This window comes from Vigna unguiculata, chromosome 7 (assembly GCF_004118075.2).
Source record: "Vigna unguiculata cultivar IT97K-499-35 chromosome 7, ASM411807v1, whole genome shotgun sequence".
Classification (NCBI taxonomy): Eukaryota; Viridiplantae; Streptophyta; class Magnoliopsida; order Fabales; family Fabaceae; genus Vigna; species Vigna unguiculata.
In genome coordinates this window covers 40397441-40414802 of record NC_040285.1, presented here as the reverse complement: position 1 = coordinate 40414802, position 17362 = coordinate 40397441, and the positions used below count along the sequence as shown (strand labels likewise).

The window sequence follows — 17362 nt, the reverse complement described above, 5'->3', positions numbered from 1 at the left end:
TAAGAGTCTCTCATTTGTAACAGTAAAAGTTGTAGTATCCAGCACATAAGTCAATTAAATTGTGTTCAGATCCTAAATTCAGAAATGAAACAACTAAAAAAATAATGAGTTAAGACATGGCAAAGATTCTGAGATGGTACTAGACTATATCAAGAAAGTTATAAAATCCATAAACTGCTACTGAGATATCATTTGATATCCTACATATAAAAAAACTATTAAATATGTACTAGGACCAAATATTCTAGCATAAACATAAAAAACGAACAAATTCAATGCATTTGATTAAACACTCAAAAAATGCCTTGACATTATATCTACAATTATCAAAATGTAACTGAATTACCTTGCTTGAAAGTAGAAAAAGTGGCCACTGAATCATCGGAACATCCCCAGAATTCTTAGGCATTAAAAGCAACTCCATTTCGCTGAGAGCAAAATAGAATGCCCATTCAGTTATTAAGTATGAAGTAAAGAAAAAGTATAAAATAAGATAAAAAAAAATGAATAACAGTTTCCATTACTGACAAGTTAGTCACATAATCCTCCTCCCTTAGATTACTTATGATCTCATTCCAAAAGGGGGCAAACCGTGCAGCATCAACCTTGCTATTCTCCACAACCTTTAGATGAAAAATAATTTAATAAGCAATATATAATTAAAGCATATCATGCAAATAAATACATGGATTTAAATTAATTGCTTTATTCATAGCAAAACACTGACCTGAACAGAAGACTGATGGGAACTCCTGAAAACACAATATTGAGGAAAAATTATTTAAGCTTGTACAAACAACAATACTTCAATGAGAGAAATTCAACGAGTGGATATAGTCTGATATAGCTACAATACAGGTAGGATACATGCAGCTAGATTCCAAATACATAACTAAAATCACAGAACAGGAAAACTAGCATTTCACATAGCATTTCACGAGCGGCACCTGTTGGGTAGAGGAACATGAAGTGTGCTCATAAAAGCTCCAGGAAACTGCTCAAAAAGTTTGTGTAGTGCCTCCAATGACCTAATCTGGTGAGCACATCCAGCCACAAAAATATTATGGCAACTAATCTTCATTTCTATATTGTACAGGACAGGACTAGAAAAAGGTAAGAGATATAAATAATAAATAGCCAACCATAAGAACTTAAAAGACAACACTTACCTCTCCCAGTCTATCTCTTGCACCTAGCAAGAATCCCCAGACAGCCGATACAAGTGTGTAAAAGATATAAATATCCAGAAGATACATCTGAAAGAATGAGAATAAGCAAATTGGAAATAGCAACCAAAACACCCAAAAACATAGAAAAGGGAAAAGCAACTTTGCATAACAGATAAATTGAAGGGAACAAATATAAACAAAAGAATAGGGTAAAGGTATTATGAAATTAATTTCCAGTTGCACAACAGATACGAAGGGAAAACATGGGAAGGGAAAAGCAACTTTGCATAACAGATAAATTGAAGGGAACAAATATAAACAAAAGAATAGGGGGTAGAGGTTTTAAGAAATTAATTTCCGGTTGCACATTGCTACTACAGATTCTATCTCTTCCATTCTTCATTTCTTGCAATGATCCAAGAGTACTCAAGCCAAGACTGTAATACAAGCCTTTTTCATTGGTGTTATGAAAGCTATATGGACAACCAAGGACAAGATCTGATTTGATAATCATAGCCTAACAATATCCTACAACATAGTTAATAGCATGATTTGTGTTGAGTTTAATCACGGTGGTAATTGTTATACTGGTTGTATGCAGTCCAATGTCCAAGAGCTCAATGTTCTTTTCAAGTTTTGAAGTAAATATACCTTGTCATTGGTTTAAATGAACTGATGAGCAGTTAATGGTTTTCCTGGCATATCTAGTCGTGGTGGTACTTTTAGAGATCATCAGGCTTCCATTGTGGTTTGTTTCTCTTAATATTTCGGTGTTCAATATGCCTTGTATGTGGAGGTGATTTCGGCTATGGAAACAACTATCTTCAAAAGCTGCACTAAACCTTGTATTGAGTATGATTCTGAACTTGTTAATCATGCTCGGTCCAATACTTCTATTATTCGTTGGGATCTTGATAGTAGATGGTTGAAATGTTTTGTAAGAAGTAATACCACGTGCGTTCACTTTTCTCATACTTTTAGAGAAGACAGTCAATGTGCAGATAAACGTGTTGAGTTTGACACCAGATCTCAAGGTTAAACTTGATGGATAATGTTCCTAGTTTCATAGTTTTTTAGTGAAAAATTTTATTGACCCTTTAATAGGGTAGAGTATTAGTGGGTAAGTTGTGCTCCCCCCACTATTTTTGTGTTTTCCTCTTGTTGATGATAACCTGAGTGCTGCATATAATTGATGCTGTTTGTGGTGCCACATACATAGTTATGCCTTACCAATCATTTCCAACCACAGAAAAATTATTATATACAATGTAATGACAGCTAAATCATCGAAATACATCACAGTACTAAGTTCAGAAACTCCAAAAGATATCATTTTTAAACTGCTCAAGAAAGTGCTTTTCCAGTGAAAAACTTTTTTTGAATTCAAATAAAGCTAATCCAAACATGATATGAGACTGCATAACAGAAACTCAGTTCCTGAATAACCAAAACATGCTATATTAACAACCCAGCAACTTCACGCCGCAATTTAAGCTCTCGTCAGACAGATTTCCTCATTGAGTAAGAGAGGTTAAAGGGAATAAAGTATCCTTCTGTTATGATTAACATATTTGAAGAAGGGGGTGGGAAGTAAAAAATCAATGGAAATGTACTTACAGCAACCACAGGAGCCCATACACTAACAACTGTCAAAGCATTGTGATTATCTGCAGCAGTAGCATTTTGATAAATAACAATATCAAAGAAAAAACAGAAAATATAATGACCACAGCAATCACACAAATGCTTACTTTTAGAGACAAAATCGTGCCAAGAGTAAACTATATTAGTCTCTTTTATAATATCCTTGGTCGGGCCCACCAGTGGCTTTATCTACAAACCACAAAAGTACAACAGTCAAAACATACAAGCATATGAGCTCACCAGTATATGTATCTTCATCATCATACACACACATGAACAAATTTGTATAATTCCAAATGTATTTACAAATAACACGGGCTTAGCTAATGTATGTAACACTAACCTGAAGAAAGTAAGCAAATGCAAATTTTGCACTCAAAACAACAAGCCAAAACAGCATATACCTGAAAAAAAGCAAGGTATGTAATCAGTGCCACAGTGCAACTTCAGCATGTAAAATTAATTTACAAAGGACACACAGTTATTAAATCATCAATATTTAAAAGAATTAGTGTATCAACAACTTCAAAGAAAGAATCTTGCTTTAGAAATTAGAAAAAGACAAGATCATGTGCATACTTTATGAAATCTGAACTCCTTTCATACATTCCCCGTCCTACATAATGCCGTTCCTTTATAATTCAACAGAAAAAAGATAATAAATGCAAACACATCAATCAGCATAATTCCACATGATAAAGAACAAACAAAACTAAATGAATTACTGCAATTAGCAGCAACTGAAGATATAACAAACCTGCCGCAACCACTTCACAAACCGAATTAAAGGCCAACGATCACATTGATTTGTCAGACGATGACATGCTGGTATCCGCATGAGGAAACTAATAAAAACTTGGACACCAGCATAAATCCCTATGATAATAACATATAATCTGAAAATAACCGTGTTTCCATTTGCTTTACTCTCTTCTTGGAGTGCTTTTCTGCAGTCAAGAACAAACAGATGGAAATGTAAAAATACTTACAAATTAGAAAAATAAAAACAAACTGATTAAAGGATGAGGATGCATAAAAGAACAAAACTATTATGATAGAATTCAAACGTACACATAAATGAAAGTTAAGAAAACTGAAGCCAGGCTGAACCAAAGAAAACGTAAAAAAATTCTAGAAATGGCTAAGCGTCTTGTGGTTGAATATGCACCGTACATCATGAAAATGTCCAGAACACCTAAAAAAGAAATGAAAATTTGAAAATATAAATAAATGATGACAAGAAAATACATCATACATGATGAAAGACAATTGACAAATACATACTCTCAAAAAATTTCATCACAAAAAATGTAGGTCCAAGACTAAGAACCTCTCGCAAAGTCTTGCCATTGAACTGTCCATCATTGAATGCAAGGATTGCTAGGCCCTGAAAATTGACAATAAAAAGAAAATCACCAAGATACAAAAAAAAGTAACACATGGATTAAGAAACCAAATGGCAGTTAAGATCACATACGTCACAAGCCAGACCAGAACGAAAACAAAATTTGGTGCTAAAAACAGCAGATGAGAACAGCAAGTATTTGCCCAAAGTTCATGACTATATGTAAGTACAAACCTGAAACATCATGACAAGAAATATCCACAATCGGTGGAAGCTGTGATAAAGATGGAAAAAGGTTCGATGTTCCACAAAAGATGTTTTTCCCTGATGCCTGCTGCTGCCAGAAATAAGCATTTTCTGCATTATAAAATAAAGAATAGATAAGTAACCAAGACATTATGATCCATCATATATGGATACTTATACTGTCAGACATTCAGTAAGGCTGTCTCCAAGACAACCTATAATATATTCTTGATGATACAAGTTTTGCCAACCACAATGAAATATTAGTTCTTTCAGGACCTTAATCCAACATCCATGAAAATAAAAAAAATCTATTTCTAAGGTGCATCAATCTCAGTATCACAACCCTTCCAAACCTCACTGTATCTTGCTAACAGTAGCATAATGTGCACAACTAACAGCCATCGATTAATAAATACGAACACCAGTAGGTAAATCATTCAGAGAAACTGAGAAAATAAGTGTGAAATTTTATCGAACTGTAAAATTGAATTGATTACAAATAGAAAGATATGAACTCCGCAATTTATACAGAAGAATATCAAGATCCAGCCTGAGTGCTATAGAAAGAAATTGGATTGCATAATGTAATCAAATTAGAAGAGAGTCCAACATAATTGTCATTGAAAGAAAATTATATTGATATTAAATTGAATAAGTACATTCTGAAGAGTTAGTAATTCAGTTACAAAATCCTGTGTGGACCAGAAAGTTACTAAAAGGAATACAAGTGGTAACTGACATGATTAGTCAGTTACAACTGAAAACATAAAAAACACAACAGTAAGTTACAACTGATAACAAACAGAAAAGAGAAAAATCTCTAACATTTGCAGACAAAACAAACCTTTGATCTGGGATGAGGCTTTTGGAAAAAAGGAGAAGTTTTGCGCCAAGGCCAACTAAGCTCAAAGCAATGGAGTGACCTTAAGAAAAGAGGAGAATAAGCAAACAGAATAAAATAAAAGCAAAAGAGCCAAAGACGGTTATCAAATAACTTATACCAGAAATACTCGTTAAAATCATCGTAATTTCTCCAGGATGAATGTGGTGCTTTCCCGTTATCATTGTTTGCAGCTTCCTGAAGCCCACAGAAATAAATGACAAATTCATATTTTTATACCAAAAGGATACACTCAAGTTCCAAACACATGCATTTCAGAGTTTAGAACCATGAACCAGAGATAGATTAATGAATCCAAAAATAGAGAGTAAAAAATTTGAGCTAGTACTTGAAAGATATACAGTACATTAAACTTAACCAGTATAGAATAAATTAATGAGCAAATAAAGGGCAAAATTAATGTTTAAATAACAATGCAACAAATTTGTCATTTGAATATCAAGAAACCAAATTAATGTCAATTTTTTTATAGGATTAATCTGCCACAATATGTATCTTTGCAGGATTAGGTCAAGTATTATGTAAAAAATAAAGGTAAAATAACATGATATCTCAATTTTCTAGTCAAATGACCCTAATAAATATTTGTGTATATTTTTCTCATACTTCATTGTTGACCGATACTGCAATAGTAACCATTTAGAGAAATCAATGAACATAACTAACTTATTATTTCATTACATAACATGAGGATTTATTAGTATTCATAACTTCTTACAAAACATTAGGAAGACACAGATATCCACAAAAAACATTATCATAATTAAAATTTGCCTATATTTAAGTTCTATTTTCTGTGTAATGTTCTCATAAAACTCATATAGCCCAAACAAAAACGTTTTCAAGCCTGTTTTCTCATACAATAAAAAAGGAAAACGGGGAACACACAATTCAAACACACTCAAAGACTTACCATTTATTCCAATTTATATGCACGTTTCTTGGAGTAGTTAACATAAGCCACAATCTAATTTTGGGGTCATCAGTTACTTTAGATGATGTATGAGAGATTATAGCCGAAAAATTGGTGAAACTTACTGCAGAAATAATATCATATAGAGGAAAGATAACATTATCAAGAAACGAGACACCCTCCACAGAATCAAAAGTGCAACTATTAGCTGGCTGTGCAATCTGCTGTCTTAAAATTTCATCCATCTCTCTAGCCATCTGCATGTCATAAAAAAATCGTAAACAATTCAAAGATGAAGAGGCAAAAGCAACACAAAAATGAAAAATCCAAGCAAAAAAAACAACAAAATGTATTACAGCATATCAAACAACATGAAAACATTGGTAAGGAAAATATTCACTAAATGTGAATACATCACTTAAAATACATACAAATTGTTTTTGAGAATCATTCAAAAATTTCTAAATAATTAACTTAAGGTGAATTGCGAAAAAAACTCCGTTTATAGAATACAGCTTTTGTTTAGAGTTAGAAAAAACAAAAACATTTTTTCTTTTTAAAATTTTGCTTTCCTCAAGAACATTGGTAAGTAAAATATTCACTAAATGTGAATACATCACTTAAAATACATACAAATTGTTTTAGAGAATCATTCAAAAATTTCAGAATAATTTACTTGAGGTGAATTGCGAAAATACTCTTTTTCTATAGGATACAGCTTTTGTTTAGAGTTAGAAAAAACAAAAACATTTTTTTTCTTTTTAACATTTAACTTTCCTCAAGAACATGAGTGTAATTTTTATAAATGTTGTTAATCATATTTTATTAACTAAGAAAACCTATGTTTGGTTTATAGAATAGTATTATTAGGCATAAGAGTGTTTACCTCAAACACTAACCTATATGAGTGTTTGACAAAACATAGTTTTAGCTTAGAAATGAACACCCAAAATAAATTTTGGTCACCACACTTTAAATAGGTAGCTTCTCTCTTTGTAAAATCACAATTGAGGATTCATTAGAATTTGAGAACATTTTCTCCAATTTGACTAGAAGTCTCTGAGAGTATGAACCTCTCTTTTCTTATGTTTATCTTGAATTTCCGACATTCAGATGATAACTTCCCTTTGCCCTTATCTTGATTCTTCAAGTGGCATTTTCACCATCTTCTAATATTTTCTATATTTTGTTTTGTTTTGCTAATTGTAGTTCAGGAGGTTCAAAATCCATGGAACCAAAAATGGGTTTCATGCACATTTATACCAAATATTATGTTCTTATTTTACATTTCTATGGTTTATTTTGTTGATTCTATAATTGGTTCAATAATGGGTTTCATACCCATTTATACGTTCTTGCATTCTTGGATTTCTATGATCAAAGTGGTTGAATCCTATTCTTAGATCATTCTAAGACAATCTGTGGAGCGATCATGTCTCTAGTTTGATTTCAATTCAGACTAAAACAAAATACATGAAGAAAAAGTGTTTTAAGAGATTTTAACTTGGATCACATTGTTTATTCAAATTCATATATTTCTAGGGATCAGATCAGTTGCAACAAAAGCCAAAGAGGAAAAAAAAACTAGGATATTAAGTTACCTATAGATACAACACAAAAGTTATGTATTAGTAGTATGTATCTTATAGTAGGTAAAGAAAGTTATTTGCATTTTGAGAACAAAGGACATTCACAATATGACATACTTGTCTCTGGGATAGCCTATAAAAAGCATAATTCATACATTTAAAGAAAAATGCCTTCCACATCAAACTATATAAAAACGACAAATTATACAGGTTATAATGCAGATCCAAAAGAGTACACTTCAGCATAAAAAGTAATTATTTGAAACACTGAAACAAGAAGAGATATATTGGACAACATACAGAGTTCTTCTAACTACCAATTCAAGAGTGTAAATACCTTTACATCATGAGTTGAGGTTCATAAAAAATACCTATTATAGTTCAACAAACTTTAACTAAAGCAAAATCTTTAAAGAACCAATAAAAAAGAGCTGACTCAACTTGTTCACCAAACTTACATGATGGAATATGTAGCACAAGCATTCTGCTAGAAACCTGACATTTGCAGCTTCACCCCATATTAGGAAGTACAAAGAAACATATAATATTTTCTTCTCTTTGCTGAGAGCCTCCAAACTGAACAAGAACCATTAGACACCCGCATTCAATCTTAGCAACCATAGACTGGTACATACCAAATAGATATAAAACAAAACAAGATAATAATAGTAGTACCTGCTCCAAACAGGCTGAATGCATAAATAATTACACCAGTTAATGTAATTCTGAAGGGATTTGAGAAATACTGCCTGTACAGCAGCTTCATCCAATTTCTGGAATCAAAACAAGACGAGTAAAGAAAAGAAACATACAAAAATTCATGTCAACATATGTGAGACAAATCTGTTAAGAAAAGGATTATCAATTACAACTGTTAATCCTATATGCACATATTCTTGTGAGTCAGGTTACAATTTTCCTTATCAATTTATTTAAGCAGAAATTTTTCCCTTAATGGAACCATTTGAAAGTCTAATGTTTTCGAGCCACACTAACACCGCATAATTTAGTCATATTAAAACCGCTACACCCTCCAATGTATTATATTACTTTGAGCCATATATTAAAGGTCAGTTTTTTTACTTAATATTGAATGACCAAATTACCCACTTCTATAAAATTTCATTTCTCACCCTCACAGTTATTGATATTGTCGGTAAAAAGCAGCCCATTACCCACCTTGATACATGCAGGTATCCATATATACACAAGGTTACTTGATAATTTTTTTGTAAATTTCAAATAAAATCATTTAAAAATTGTTCTTAATACTGAGATACACATTTCAAACAGTGTTGATTCGATTTGGATTTTGAAATACTTTAATAAAAACTATAAACCAATCCAAACCAAAAAAAATCCACATGTTCAAATTTTATATTTTCCCAAATCTGGTCCAAATAACCTGCGAACATTCGTATTTATATAGAGGAACAAATACAAACACACTCAGGAAATGTTATTTACCATTTTCTCAGAGCCCCCAACAAGAAAATAATCATATTACTATTAACCATGGCTTACAAAATTTCCAGGCCCATCACCCATATTTTTCAATACAACAGTACAATGTATAAATCCCTCAAACTTGAAAATAAAAAATAAAAAACTTACAGGTTCAGCTTCATCTGGAATTCTAAGACGAGATTGCTCATTTGCAAGCAGGTGAACTATGTGTTCATGCTGATTAGCTACATTATCTTTCTGGAAGCAACATGTCATCATCATAAGCAATGATAAGGACCCCACAAGAATACAAATGCACAAAACATCTTTTTGACCGCAAAATAAGACCAAACATATCATAACAAAACAAAATTTTTTACTTCAGATAATTAAGACAGAATAAAAGTCATAATGTTAAACTACGAAAAATTATTAGTTTTCAAAGTATCAATAAATTGATTGTTTCATGTTTCATTTGTGGCACCAAATAATTCAAATTTAGAGGAAGCATGACATCCAAATGGGTGGGAAAGCCAATCTTGCAATCTCTACAAGTTCTTAGAGAATTTGACTTAAATAGTGGTTTCTTTCGGTTGATATATACATAAATGTTTTTGGGATGTTTACATGGAAAACATCCCTTTCTAGAACATTTATTTTTATGGTTGTATTACTAACTCTCTATTCTGCATAAATTTTCATTCAAAAATAGAATTCAGCTAAAGGGAATACTTAATCAGAGAAAACCAGTTTAGCAGAAACTTCGGCGATACTGAGAACTATAATAGAAGTTGCACCTACTTCATTCAGCAGATATAGCAGTTAATCCAATTACTTGTTATAACTTCCCATAACAAACTTGTAAATCAATCACTTATTTTAAAAGATAAGAGGAAGAAATGGAATATGGGTACAATAAAAGAACTTTAAAACTGTAGTAAATACACCAAGGTTAGCCCACAATCATTGATATATTCTAAAAACTATTGCAAATTTTGAGAACCCAATAAATAAATAAATATATAAATATTTTCTACAATTGAAAGAATCACACTAATCTTGACGACAAACAACATGGAAGTCATAATATACAGACCTGAAAACCAAAAATACACTGCAAAAAATCGAACACATTAGTGTTCCTCGATGAAGGAATGAAATAGCCCCTGGGCAACTCTGGCAAGCCACTGAAATACTTCAAAGCTGACATTGCTGCTTGCACCTAACAATCATTTTTTCAGGTAAAAATAAGTAGACCTGAATAGTTAAAAATTTGGAATCCCAAACAAAGTAACTCACCTCAGGTAAAGAAACAATAGCATTTGTTGAAGAAGATGTATCTAAGGGGATGATGTTGTACGCAATCAGATCCTCTGTCAAAGCAGAATCTGAGTCCATAACCCGCCTCAGCTGTAACAGAAACACAGATGAATAGATGTTGAAGTTCAGAAAATATTCCCATGTGATTGGATGGGAAATGGAAAAGTAATAACATACATCCAAGCTCCAATTCACCAACACAATCGTCTTAACGTGAAATCATTTTACTTCAATCCTTATTATGAAGCCAATTACACCCAGAGAAAAAAAAAAAGCAAAAACAATAGGAAAAAAATACAAATGAAATCAGATAATACTAAGCCCAATAAATTATAGTTCCACACTAAAAAGAGATATATGAAAAAAAATATGCTAACACCATAAACATTGGCTTCCTTCATAAAGCAAATTCTGGATTATAATATGCTACACCATCTAAAAATCCTTTACCCGTGCAACAATAATAGAAGACTCCTTACTATTGCAATGCTGGATTATAATGCTTGTATTTTATGCCATAATCTTAGAAGAACCAAACTGAAGAAAAGACTAGAGAGGATGAACTGAAACTTATTATCAATTCACACTGAAAACATGAGTACAGAAATGTGTTTGTAGGCCTTGCTTACTGACATCTGCACACATACGGACAGCTGTACTAACTAATTAATAAAACCTACAGCTGTACAAAATGACTTACATGTGATGACTATATAAACTTTACAGAAGAAATATACTTCACAATGAGTTTTCTCCAGAAAAACATAAATCTAACTGAAGATAGAGGCCTACTAACAAATAGAAAGATATTCATTGGTACAAGAATAAAACTAAAAGGAAAGTAATTTGCATGACAAATTATTTCAACAGACACTGTCCAAAACCACCAGCTATGCCAACATATAAACCCACCGCTGCCAACAGAAACCCGGTTTGCTAACAGTAAAAATTCTGAAGTGGTTATCTTCTGGACAATATCAAAATAACTGGCATTCAAGGATCGATCAAGACTAAGAACAGGTAACAAGTAACAGTAAAAAGAAAGAAGGTGAGAAAACAAATTAAAAAAAATACACAATTAAGAAGGGATAAAAGATCATAAATTCTTATACAAAGTTAAGCAAAATAGAAAGTCCACAAACAAGTTCTGCCAAAAGATTTGTGTCAAACATTTTAATATTATTTTCACTTTATGTATAGAACTGAGATATTACAAAGAAGTAAAAAAATATTGACAAAAAAGACAAATCTCTCAAAATTGCAAATCAACTATGTAGCACGAGAAACAACACAGCTCCCTAAAAAAGATAATCCATAAAAGTAAACAAAACCATGGAAATGGTAGTTTATAATAATAAGAGTGCCAGGAAAGCATGAACACAACCTCATCAGGAATTTCTTCGCTCAGCTGCTCAAGTACTGTTCCCAAAACCTTTAAGTTGGCAAAAACCCTTTTCCTCTTCACAGTTTTGCGCTCCAACCTGTATTCAATCAGAAGAAAACAGTTAATGTGAAAGACATATGCATAACGAACAAAAATCATGTTATACATGTAAACTAAAGGCCATGCCAGAAATCACAAATTATTAATTAGAAAAGTTCATGAACAAAGTTTATGTAGTGAACTATTTTTCTGGTGAGACAGTGAAATTTTCATTCAAAAAGAGAATAAAAAAAGGTGGAACAGTTGTTAATTGTGAACAAATGCAGATTAGCTTTGATTTCCAGCTTCAAACAATCTTTTTTGGATAATCACTATAGTGCCACCATAATACTATAACATGTGATATGATGGACCAAGAGAGGCCCAGAATAAAGAAAAACAAATGTTTAAAGATGGATAAGTCCAGCCTCCATAGATTGGAACTTTGCCACAAGGAATCAAGAAACAGTTGAGAGGTGTCGTCTACCATACCAGTAGCCTTCAAGAATGATAGGAAAGCCGATAAAAAGAAGGCTAGACCAAAGGATGTATGCAATAAAATCAAGCAGTCAGGAGTCTGAAAGGATGATTGAGAAAGGGAAACAAGAATCAAGTAGTGTCCAGTAGTCAAAGTGGTATATTGTCTAAAAGTGACTTGGTGGTGTCTATTGTTTCAAAACAAAAAAATGCATCTGATTAATGGTTTAGGTTCTTGAATTAGGTTGTTCCTCTCACTTGAGTCATCAAAGGGACTGATTCAACACATTTGAATGTTTTTTATTGTGGTCATGTGTTGATGTTTAGATTAGGCTCTATATGGATAAAATGCACAATGGCGTCGTTTAAAAGATAAGAGGAAGAACTCTTTATCCATTGGAGTCAGGGGATAAGAAAAGTTATGGGTGCCAAGGAGAAGCTGGAGTGATGCATATCATGGGGAGAAGTGGTTATGTGGTGATGCAGGGAACCAAGGAAGGAAGTATGTCCTTTAGGGATTGGATGTAACAGAGGGAGTTTAAATTCAGTTATACTTTCTCTTTCATCTCTCCATGAACTCAATGAAACTAATTAAATTTTATTGCAAATAACAATAAAACTTTATCCACATGGATTGCGTAAAGGAATCTGAAAAAACAAACAATTAGACACATTTATAACTTATTTTAAGGCATGTGGTACCACAACAAGAGGGGAAAGAGGAAGCACATGATAATCCAAATCAGTCTTATGTCATTTTCTAAGTCAAAATACATACTCGCCAAGATCCCGACTAAAAGCACCAGATTCCCTCAACTTCATTTCTTCCTCACGTAATTTATCCACGTTATTCTTTTCTCTGTAACTTTTGTAGAACTCTTGTAACCGAGCTACGTCCTGACTTCTATCTATGGTTCCAGCTTCTCTTTTAGCCAGCTTTTGCTGAAAATATAAACAAAAAACAGATTATAAAAATTATACTAGCCAATGAAATGAGGTAAGCCTTTCACTAAAGTGAAGAACATAAAAAGGACAGTAGAAAGTTTTAAAATAAAGAAAAAAAATGTGCAGATCATAAAATGATAGTCTCCCTAAATAGTGCACGTCAATAATTATCTAACATTCTGCTTGAACTAACAGTTGTAAGTTAGAGTTACAACACAGTTGTAACAGATCTCTGTTAAGATTATATTCAACAGCAATATTTCGGCTTCAGCTTGTTTGATTTTGTCCATGTTCTTCATCTCTCTCCTCTTCAATATTTGATCACTTTCCCTCGTTTTCCATTTGGTTCCTGAATCCTAATAACCAGCCCTGCCTGATTCCCTGACTCAGGTGCTTGATCAACACAATAGTAGTTTGGCCCATCTAAGTGTCCTGACTAAACTTACTTTTGAACTTGGAAATGGGCAAGTTTTGCATATTTCTTCCTCTGGTTCCCTTTCATACTTTCACTGGGCAAATGATATGAACTTTCCAAAAGGGCTACCATGGACAGGCCATACAACAAAATTTAAGCACCACAGAATCACAGACAAATAAAACATACTGATGTGCACGAGTCAAGTATCCCAAGCACAACATTTTTTATTTTACATAAACCTAGACTAAAATCCATACCTTGATGACAGACATCAAACCAGTCTTGAATTGTAACACACCTCGGCCTTCACTGTTAGGGTCCAAATTTTGAGATAAAGAATATGCATGCTCGCATACTGCAGACAAATAAGAATTGTTTAGTGTTGCAGAGTACATATAGGATTTTTTAATAAAAATAAGGACAAAACTAAGAGGCCAATGAAAAGAAAAATTCAATCATTCCAAATGTACCCATCTATCATTTCTCTCCTTTGGTATGAATCCCCCTAGATTCTACTCATGTTATTAAAGAAAAGAATTATATTAAACCAAACATGTGGGTTCAACATTTCTTTCTTTTCCACTTCTTTCTTGTTTTTCTAGTCCAAGCCATCTACTATTTTTCTCTTCTCTCCAACTTCCTAATCCAAACATAATGTCATATAAAGCATTAGCCTCGTCCAAAGAAAAATTCATATTATAAACTAATTTTAAGTACAATTTTACTTTATTTAGTAATTAAGAAATAATGTCATGTCAACTTCTTGTTTATTATTCTCTTTTTTCTTGTTTTCTTGACACAACATTTGGTATGCAGAGTTGCAGACAATACCTTCAATACCAAATAATGCATTTATGCATCAGTTAAATGTTGGAAAGGAATTATTAAATTAATAAAAATACAAAAGGGAACGAAGCAAGATGAGACAAAAATACATATTCTTGAGACACTGGGATCATCATCTTGAATTTCGTCAGCAACTCTCAAAATTTCATCAATATCCCTATTTTTAGCCAGGGCAGATGGTACATTTCCAGCAATGCCACCAACCGGTCGTCCATATGCATCTTCGCCAGTCCTTTCCCTCCTCAATGCAGCACGGACTAACCGCTCCCAAAGTTCCTCGACTCGAGACATTTTCTATGAATATAAAATGAAAACATACATGTTAACATTAATAATTTACAACACAAATGTAAAAAGTGAAACCATTATTGCAGAAAAAATGTAAGTACAAAAAGGAATGACGGATTAGAATTTAGAAGCCAAATCGGAATCGCGTAAGCTCAGAACACCCGAAGAGGCCCAAAAAATCAAGAATCGAAAGAAGGAAAGAGAGGGAAATAAGAGTAAGGGGAAAGAAACCAAAATTAGGCATGAGTAGCGAAATTAGAGAATTTACCTTAAAGATTATACAATTTCAGGTGAAACAGAGTAGCTTGCTAGAGAGTACTTAGTACCTTTTCTTGAACTTAAAGCTCACAGCAGCGGATGAAAAAAATGATGAGAAGACGAGTGGATCCACTTCAACCTCTGCCTATACAATCAAATGAGTAGCACAAGTAAACAATCCACAACACAAATTTTCTTACAAGTTCAGTAAAAGATATGAGATGCTACAAGACAAGAAATTACAACCGTAGCAAACGAGAGACGAGAACCAGCATTCCGGATACAAACAAAATATCACAATATTCAAACTGATAGAAACTACATGAGTTCGTAACTTCACTCTGATCAAAACAAAAAGAGAAACACGAGATCGAAGAGCTTCCATTTCCGCACTAAATTTTCTTGAAAAAACAATAACGAATGGAATAGCAAAATTAAGCGAAGGCAACAAACCTGAAAAACCCTAGATGTAGGGTTCCGGGTTGAAATGGAGCTGAATCGCACTCTGATTAGTGAAAAGCGGTCTTTGTGCTTCGTTGTTCTGAAAAGCGGTCTTTGTACTTCGTTGTTTTGAAAAGCATGAGTGGAATAAGAGATAGAAGATTAACAAAAGTTATATAAAAGAGAAGTGGGTAGCTTATTATGTAAGTAGACGCGTAATATATTTACTAGACGCGTAATATCTTGGGGTTTTAATGTAATAGGAAATCAGGTTAGAATTACAAATGCTCATATGTTTTACTAAATAACAATTAAACAATTGTTTAAATTTTAGAAAAATAATTAGTTCCGAATATTTTAATTATGTATATTTTTCGATAGTTTTAATCTTTATTTACAGAGGTAATATTTTTAATATGTATTTTTTAAATTCAATTAAATGTAAATATAGGTGCTACGCGAGTTTTAACATAATTGGGAATTAAGTAGTTAGAATTATTAACGGTTATTTCTTTATTAAATGATCATTTAACATATGTTTTTAAATTTTATGAAAATAATTAGTTGTGAACTTTTTTATTTTTTATATTTAACGCTAGTATTTATTTTTTATATAAATACTTTTTATATACATAAATAATGTTACATTACAATATATAATACGTATTGTACAGGACATAGATAATTTCGGCCAACAAGACTATTGTGAGCAAACAAATATTATATCATATCAGAGTAATTAATGTTATTATGACATATCTTAAAATTAATAATCATCAAGGGCATGTACACATGAATGGATTTATAAATTTAAAATGATGGATGTTATGGTTGTTTTGTGTTTCGATGTTGCAATTCTAAAGTAAATACAATGATAAAACTGAAAGATAATGCAAAAATCTTAGTTCTCCACAAATAAGGAGATTTAGAGGGACAATAAATGATTTCACCATTGTACCCTACATGTGGGTATTCTGTGTGTTAGTGTTGTGTAGATTGCCAAGATAATGTGTATTGTGTTGTGTAAGTAGAGATGACAAGTAAATATGATTTTACGGATATTATTAGAACTCGATAAATTTCTGTATTAATTCGGTATGAGTCCAAGTTTGGAGAATCTTTGACTTTTTCAATTGAATACAATGATGTACACATTTGTCTCATCTTTATATTCATATTTACCAAAATACTCATCTTCATTATATCCTCGCCTCCGTTTAAATTATTAAAATATTTATAGTCAACTAAGTAACCATATATATATATATATATATATATATATATATATATATATATATATATATATATATATATTACATTTTTCTATTTTTATTTCTTCTAATTATTTGGTTTGTAATTAAATTCATTTGTATCTCACCAATATATTTTTTATTTTATAATAACTTTTATGCATTTATATTCAAGTGATAATTAAATATTTGTTATGTCTCACATTTGATTTTTTTTTTAATTTTTATTTGTCGTATATTTTTCTTTAATGTTTAACAATTTCAATTTAAGTGTTCAATAGCACGAATCTTTCCTTTACTAGATGATATAAAAAAATTAACTTATTTACTCTATTATTAGTAATCTTTATTTCATTTGAATAACTCTTTTATTTTGCTAAAATAATTTTCATTATTTCTCAATCATTGATTATGTTGATATTTGAAAAGTTTTCTCAAAT

At 31.9% G+C, this 17362-nt stretch overlaps 1 protein-coding gene across 4 annotated transcripts in view; it reads right to left on the bottom strand.

Moving 5' to 3' along the window:
- The window catches only part of LOC114191652 (callose synthase 9), a 32737-nt gene extending 16884 nt beyond the window's left edge, over positions 1-15853 (bottom strand). For 2 of the 4 annotated variants that reach the window (XR_003605993.1, XR_003605992.1), the window contains exons 1-27: positions 15685-15853; positions 15300-15376; positions 14775-14979; positions 14097-14194; positions 13255-13418; positions 11961-12057; positions 10556-10666; positions 10353-10478; positions 9425-9514; positions 8486-8583; positions 8269-8386; positions 6347-6478; positions 5409-5485; positions 5252-5330; positions 4393-4515; positions 4098-4200; positions 3885-4008; positions 3571-3760; positions 3393-3445; positions 3157-3217; positions 2921-3002; positions 2787-2836; positions 1170-1256; positions 948-1033; positions 728-752; positions 529-623; positions 347-428 (exon numbers count right to left, since the gene is read on the bottom strand). Coding sequence is in view for 2 of the 4 variants with exons in the window: in XM_028080957.1 (XP_027936758.1) it covers positions 347-428; positions 529-623; positions 728-752; positions 948-1033; positions 1170-1256; positions 2787-2836; positions 2921-3002; positions 3157-3217; positions 3393-3445; positions 3571-3760; positions 3885-4008; positions 4098-4200; positions 4393-4515; positions 5252-5330; positions 5409-5485; positions 6347-6478; positions 8269-8386; positions 8486-8583; positions 9425-9514; positions 10353-10478; positions 10556-10666; positions 11961-12057; positions 13255-13418; positions 14097-14194; positions 14775-14976 (2553 nt within the window). In the remaining 2 variants the exon portion in view is untranslated. Of the gene's footprint in view, positions 1-346; positions 429-528; positions 624-727; positions 753-947; positions 1034-1169; positions 1257-2786; positions 2837-2920; positions 3003-3156; positions 3218-3392; positions 3446-3570; positions 3761-3884; positions 4009-4097; positions 4201-4392; positions 4516-5251; positions 5331-5408; positions 5486-6346; positions 6479-8268; positions 8387-8485; positions 8584-9424; positions 9515-10352; positions 10479-10555; positions 10667-11960; positions 12058-13254; positions 13419-14096; positions 14195-14774; positions 14980-15241; positions 15377-15684 lie in introns of all 4 variants that reach the window. The other 2 variants (XM_028080957.1, XM_028080958.1) reach the window with 2 other exon arrangements.
- Positions 15854-17362: the final 1509 nt, after the last annotated feature.